Source organism: Phoenix dactylifera, chromosome 11, assembly GCF_051530095.1.
Source record: "Phoenix dactylifera cultivar Ajwa chromosome 11, Ajwa_hap1_PhDact_Kaust_v1.1, whole genome shotgun sequence".
NCBI lineage: Eukaryota > Viridiplantae > Streptophyta > Magnoliopsida > Arecales > Arecaceae > Phoenix > Phoenix dactylifera.
Window position 1 is genome coordinate 3354963 of NC_143200.1, and position 7217 is coordinate 3362179.

Here is a 7217-nt window from a genome sequence, read left to right on the forward strand (position 1 = left end):
CTACGAACATCACAAAGCAGCAGGCTCGAACTCTCACCGAGTCCCCGACCTCGTATCCACTCTATCACCGTGGCCGAGTTTTCCTCAAGTAGAATGCAGTCCGCACCCAGTATCTGCCTCACATAGGTGACTCACTCTCATGCAGTCCTGAGCTTCGCGCAAACCACGGACGTGTCGAAGATCCGCCGGCCTCCTGCTGCAACCAGTTGAGCCTCGTGGTCTCTGCTAATGAATCTGACGCTTCCAGTACACCCTCTCTCTCCGACACTACCGTTAAAATTTTACCTTGAAAAAGTCAGGAATGGAGGATCCCAGAAGACCTGTACAGTTCTGGAAGCTACATAAGCGAGAGGGGAGCTCTAGATTTTTTCAGTCATCCCAAGGGGCAACGGTGTGATGGCGCGGAAGATCTCCTCCGCATGACGAAGGATGGCCATGGTTCATAATCAGAGTTAAGTAGTCATTTTCAAAATTAAACACCAAAGACTGGGCGGCCATTGGGTTCCACAATGGCCGCTTTAAGACCTCTACAAGCCGATGAAAGAAAGTAGTTAAAATGATTGATATTGCAAAAGAAGATTAATGCAATCAGAATCCATTGCAAGGCTGTCGGTGGTAACTCGCAAGCTCAATGCATATCATTCTATAATTTTGTCAATAAAAGGACTCGATCAAGGTAGAAAGAAAGTGTGCATCAATCCATCTAGGAGATGCCACAGAAATTAAAATCGGTAGGCCATTATGGGTCCATATGTAAGGAGTGGGAGCATGATTTTTTTAAAAAAATTTGCCTCTGAACTGGAGTCTTTCTGATGATGACCGAAAGTAGGACAATCTTCAACATTAATTTCAAACAAGCAATAGCCTTGATACCCAAATGAGATTAGCATACCAGCACCCTCTATACAACTAGATTCTCAATTACATCATAACACCACTTACAACCAGAATTTCAAATACACCACCACATCCAATCTAGTTGTCTAATAAATTACATATCACTTGTTAGATTATAATAAAGTAAGCTTGATCCCTGCCACAAAAATAAAACCAAATATTATTATGGCAAAAGGCTACAAATTCCATAAACCCAGCCACCCTATCATCTTAAGTATTCTAAAGTTACAACCAATATAATGACCTGTTTGACATTGGATATGCAGCAAAAAAAAAGAAAAAAGAAAGGTTTCATGCACTTCTTTGTCCCAACCATGTACTCAGAATTTTATAGATGGGCATTTGCTATTCTGATTATTGGTTAGCAGCATACTAGTCAAGCACTATCGAAGCAAAAAATATCAATGTTATCATGATGGTTCATGTCTCCTGATATAATTAACCACAAATAACATCTTTTTATATGAAAAAAAAATGATTAAATCTTGCGAGGAATGAAATTCATCATGTGTTATAGCATTCTGATAGATATGCATGCACTATATTTCATGCAGTTAAAATTAATAAATAATAGATAATTTGGAGTGCAACACCAACTATAGTCCAAATTTAAAGGCATTGAATCTTAACTATATTACACTTTCAAATACACTACAGCCATTCGCAAATGAACATTTTAGATGAAATATCATAAGCCCATGATATAGCCAAATAACAATATAAAAAAACTGCTCTTGTTATTCCCCTTCCAAAAAAAAGATGCTTTGTTAACCAAATGTAAGTGCAGAACCAGCTCCTTCTTATCCTTGAAATTGAAAAGAAAAAAACCCGAATGGCTTAGATCTTGTTCACTGGAATAGGGATGATTGGATCACAGCTTATGCAATCCGATTCATATTACAATCATGATAAAACTGATGAGAGAGAGAAAGAGAATATATGACAAAAGAGAAGCCTAGTTTATGCTTTCTTGCAATACATTATTAGTTGAAACAAAACAAGGTAAACTATGTCATAAAATCAGATAACATGTTCAATATTTAATATTGATGAAACTTCTTCGGAAGGTAACAGAAGCAATCTTGATAAATTCAATCAAATAGAAATAAGAGCTTTGTTTCCTTGTTAAATAATGTCACTTCTCTCTTTATCATAAGGTGTTCTATTAAAATGCCTATTTCATATATGTGCACATCTACTTGTGAGTACTTGTTTTCTTTTCAATGTGCATATGCCAATGTGTTTACTAATTGTTTGTCTATCCACCATTATGTTTGTTCGTCGATTCAACTTGTATTATTTATTTGAAGTATGAAGGACATGAGTCCCATGTATAATGTTAATGGCAGATACTAACATGCTCTCCATGATGGCCAGCTATAAGTGATTGATTAATTCAACGAAGCAAAAAGTTGTAGAGGATGTACTTTTCATATGAAATCGATTATTCTCTACCGAGTTCTTTTGGGTTGGATATCGAAAAGAAAAAATATGACCCCGTTAAGACATTAATCAAGATCAGCAATGTGGATATCATTTGCGCATACACTGTTTAAAAGGGTTAAATGATAGAGAATAGGAGATAATGAGCGAAAAATAGAAGCCTAATTTAGAGTTAGTAGATATTGGCACTACTTCGTCTCAAGAAAAGTAGTCAAAGATATGGACACTCTAAAAGAAGCTTCATAAGTTATCCTTGTCTCTAACACCAAGACTAACAACCCTACTCGAACATAGTTCACCGGGTTTTCTTGAACTACCAAAAAAAAAAAACGCTAAATGACGCACAATAAGATATGCCTTTCTTCTCAATCTTAGAAGACAAAATTTGTCACATGTTAGATTTTATAGATTGTTAGATTTTATATTGTAATTATTTACAAAATATAAGTTTCTTTCTTAACAAGAATTTTCCAAAATTTGACAAAAGTCTTATCTTTCAAACATTAAAATAGGGTCCTCAACTAGTTTTCTTTAAAACTATAACAACTAAATTGAAGTTTGCCAAGGGGTTATATGGAACAATGCCAAAACACTGGTCATAGCAACGCCGCTGCCATTATTTTTCGAGTCCCCCGAAGGGTTTGTTTGCCGAGCGAGAGAACGAGAGAGAGTCCCTCGTCGCGGCCGGCGCTCTGCCAAAATGGGTAAAACCCTGGATTTCTTCCTCTCTCGATCGGAACGACAGTAAGATCGCTTGGATTCCTTCACGCGAGCTCGCTCTCATGGCGTTTTCTCTTCGCCTTGCAGGGATTTCCCGGGACTCCATGCACAAGAGGCGCGCCACTGGAGGAAAGAAGAAGGCTTGGAGGAAGAAGCGAAAATAAGCTCCCCTTTCCTCCCTCTCTTCTCCGATTTCATCGATTCATCGGCCTTAGGCATCAAATCTTAGTGCCCTCATGTTATAGATTACTTGCTTTTTTTTTCCTTTGAACTAGATCTGTTTGGGGGAAAAAAGTGGAATAAGATAATATTTTAAATACCTTCCCTGTTTCTTTACTGTTTTTCGCGAGGTTTCTTAAGGTATTTTTAATGTAGAATAGGCTCCTGTCGATTGAATTGTTGTTGTAAAAGTTTCGATTTTGATTCGTTGGTGTTGATTTTTTTTTGGTTTTTGTTCTCGTTTTCGCTGGAAGGTATGAGTTGGGCCGGCAGCCGGCAAACACGAAGCTGTCGAGCAACAAGACGGTGAGGAGGGTTCGGGTGAGGGGAGGCAACGTGAAGTGGAGGGCCCTCCGATTGGACACTGGAAACTATTCGTGGGGGAGTGAGGCTGTGACTCGCAAGACCCGTATCCTTGACGTGGTGTATAATGCCTCGAACAATGAGCTCGTGAGGACGCAGACCCTTGTGAAGAGCGCCATCGTGCAGGTTGATGCCGCTCCCTTCAAGCAGTGGTACCTCCAGCATTATGGTGTTGAGATCGGAAGGAAGAAGAAGGCGGCTGCTGCCAAGAAGGAAACCACTGAGGTAGCTTTTTGCTGATTTCTTCTCTCTGTTTTAGTATTTCCGTTATGAGCGGCATCAGTTGAATGACACTTTGGATATTGCTTTGAGCTATTCAGTTTGCTGAATATTTGTTTGCATATATTGATTCAATATGACGACTTAGCTGTTGTGTGACCGTATGCCCACCTTGTTTTCTGATTCAGTTATTGGGATTTGATTGATGAAGTTTGACCACATTTGCTTTACTAGTTGATTAATTGATTTTTTTCCCTGCAAAGTTTATTGTAGACAGGTACATGCTCCTGGTTTTTAGTACTTGGAACTTGTATGCGTATTTTATTCAGTTTTGCATCTTGATATTGGGTCATACTTTGTAGAAGCACCAGATGCGATTCAAATTAATAATTACGACTGTAGATAAGCTTTTTCTGGGGATGGATGAACATGGAATTTTTGCTAGAGGCTGGAGACAGGTCATTTGGCATCTAGATTTATCTGAGCTAGAGGGTTCTTAAAATGATATGCCATCTAGCATGTTCTGTCTTTTTCTGGTCATTTTCTAATGAGCTCATTGAACTCGAAGGCACCGATGTAGGACTAAAGTCTCAAACGTGTCCTTTGTTATGCACTTATGATGATAGAATAGATGACGAAATAGTGCATGTGCTGCCTGAAGAAGAAGGCATGGTCATCAACAGACATAATACACCTATGCGCTATCTATAGCACTTATAAACCATTCGCACCGTTTGAGGAATCTCTGAACTCTCAAACAAAGTTAATCTAAACTGATACTTTGATGCATGCAAAGGTAGATGCCTGCGAGCATCTTTATCACGGCATCAAAATCACTCTCGATAACAGGCTTTTAGTTTTTCACCGTGTATGGTTACATCCCTATTTTCATTTTCAGATACTTTTTGTTATCTCAATTCTTCTTGTTTCACAATCACATTCCACTTCCGTCAGCTGCTAGATCCATGCAAGCATGTTTATTGATTCATTACATATGGCTTGCATTAAATGCCTGGAACACTTCCTTTCTCTCTTCGTCATGTATTTATGTCTTGGGGACATCATTTGGTTGGGTAAATGCAATTTTGATGCAAGCCACACATCAGATATTTTTTGATTTAACCCATAGCTCTCATGCAATACGCTGAGCACAATATGCATCAAGCCTCTGTTTTTGGATCTTTTTAAGGAAGCATGGTACATCTTTCCAATTTAAATCGTATTATGTGTTCATTGATGAATTGAAACCAACCGGCTCAAAAACTTTATTAATACATTAATTGAAAAACTTTGTTGATGTATTTATTATTGTATCAATTTAAAAAACTTTCTTTCATGTCCAACTTATATGGTGTAGCATGTTTTTTCTCACTCTAAAACCTTTGTCTTGCCCAAATATCTCAAGTCGTAATACATGAATTTACACTTTATGAAGCCCCCCAACTCCCACCTCAAATTTTGAAAAGCAAATAAGAATTTCTACACTTTTGATTGTTGACATTAATTAAAAGAACTCATGATTTGCAGAACAATTTGAGCATTTTGGATTCATCTTGAGATGGATTCTATTAAACTTCATGGCTGGCTTTGAATTTGAGTAAGAGGATGTTTATACCAGCCAATAACCATATAACAAATGCTGATTATGGGCATTCGCATTCGTATCAGACAATACATGCACTTGTAAAATATGTTTGCATGATAATTTTCATGGATGCCAAGTAATGTTGATAAAGTTTATTCTAGGGTGGACCTTATTTCCATTCTTTCAAGAGATTGGAATGAGCGGTAATGGTTCTATTCTTTTAAAGAGATTCACTAATTTGGGCACTCCATTCATTATCACTTGATAAATGAAAGTGGTGTAATAATTAATTTTACTTGTATCTATGATTTGAAAGAGGGTGTGTACTCTCCTTCACAATTAGTACAGTTACGACACTGTGATTGGAAATAATTAGGATAGGGCTTATCAGCCATAGATGCAGTTAAATCTGGTGCATCGTACAATCTTTTCTTGCTAACCTCCTCTTTTCCTGTTTGTCACCTTTTTCTTTGACTATATTCGCAGATAGAAAAATGTTAGAAATACTACTAACATAGTCAGCAACTGACATCTAAGATTTGATGAGTTTCAGTTATCGTACTTCAATTTGTCCGTTTGATGGTATGTTCAAACTTCAAAGTTTCAAGGTGTTTGTTAAAGCTGATTAAAACAAGGTGGTAACACTTAAAATATGTGCCACCTATAAAATCTAGAGCATCAACCTTGCAATTTGCTATCTTACAAGCTTTTGGGTATTGCATCTATCCATTATTCTTTCTATGGCATCGAAGTTCGTTATTGTTTTGGCTTATTAGGGGCAAGAGGGTGATGGTGCCGCAGAGGAAGCCAAGAAGAGCAGCCATGTCCTTAGGAAGCTGGAAAAGCGTCAGCAAGGTCGGAAACTTGATCCCCACATCGAAGAGCAATTTGGAGGTGGGAGGCTGTTGGCTTGTATCTCTTCCCGCCCTGGTCAATGCGGCAGAGCTGATGGGTAAGTGGAAGCATTCTGGCATCTCCTATTCCTGGTAGCTAGCGATATTTACTCTCTAGCTGACCTCTCTGCTGTGGCATCACAGATACATATTAGAAGGCAAGGAGCTTGAGTTTTACATGAAGAAGATCCAGAGGAAGAAGGGCAAGGGAGGTGCTGGCGCTGCTGCTTAAGTTTAGTTCTTTTAAATTTTCTAGTCATGCACCAAGTTTTTAAAATTTTCTAGGTATGCAGTCTTTTTTGAGGTTTAGATGTTGAACCCTAAATGTTATGGTAGATTCATATTTCGTGATGCAATCTAACCATACCAGAGGTAAGAACACTGCTTATTTGGTTATGTTCTTTTGAGATTTAGAAGGTCATCAGTTGTGCAGACCTGTGATAAGATAGTACCATGCTTTTATTGAGGATAAGCTTGTTCTGAGTTCTATTTCCCTAGTTCATCAAGGAAATAATGTTGACATAGCCTTGCGAGCAGCGGACCTTTGATATTGGGGCATGTCTAACCAAATTTTTTGGTTGGGACTTACTAATCTATGGCCCCATTTGGGGGAGCTTTTGGAGGGCCAAAAAATACTTTCTGATCCTCCAAAAGCACTTTTAGTGGACATAAGGATGTTTGGTAAAAATTTTGGAAAACTGTTGTAGCTTTTTCCAAAAGTTAAAACCAGCTTTTTGGAAGAAGCTCTATTTTGGAGCTTTCCGAAAAGCACTTTTAGGTTCTCGAAAAGCTATTTTTTTATCAAAATATCCGCGATAAAATATAACTATTATACTAATAATTACAATATTTTATATCTTTATTATTATATTATACTA

General features: G+C 37.8%; 1 protein-coding gene across 1 annotated transcript; it reads left to right on the forward strand.

The window, feature by feature from the left end:
- The first annotated feature begins 2933 nt into the window (after positions 1-2933).
- LOC103714175 (small ribosomal subunit protein eS8) lies at positions 2934-6863 on the forward strand. The gene is made up of 5 exons (XM_088706427.2): positions 2934-3044; positions 3148-3220; positions 3534-3867; positions 6223-6398; positions 6484-6863. The coding sequence occupies exons 1-5, from the start codon at positions 3041-3043 to the stop codon at positions 6569-6571; spliced, it is 675 nt and encodes a 224-aa protein (XP_088562553.2). The 5' UTR covers positions 2934-3040; the 3' UTR covers positions 6572-6863.
- The last annotated feature ends 354 nt before the right edge of the window (positions 6864-7217 follow it).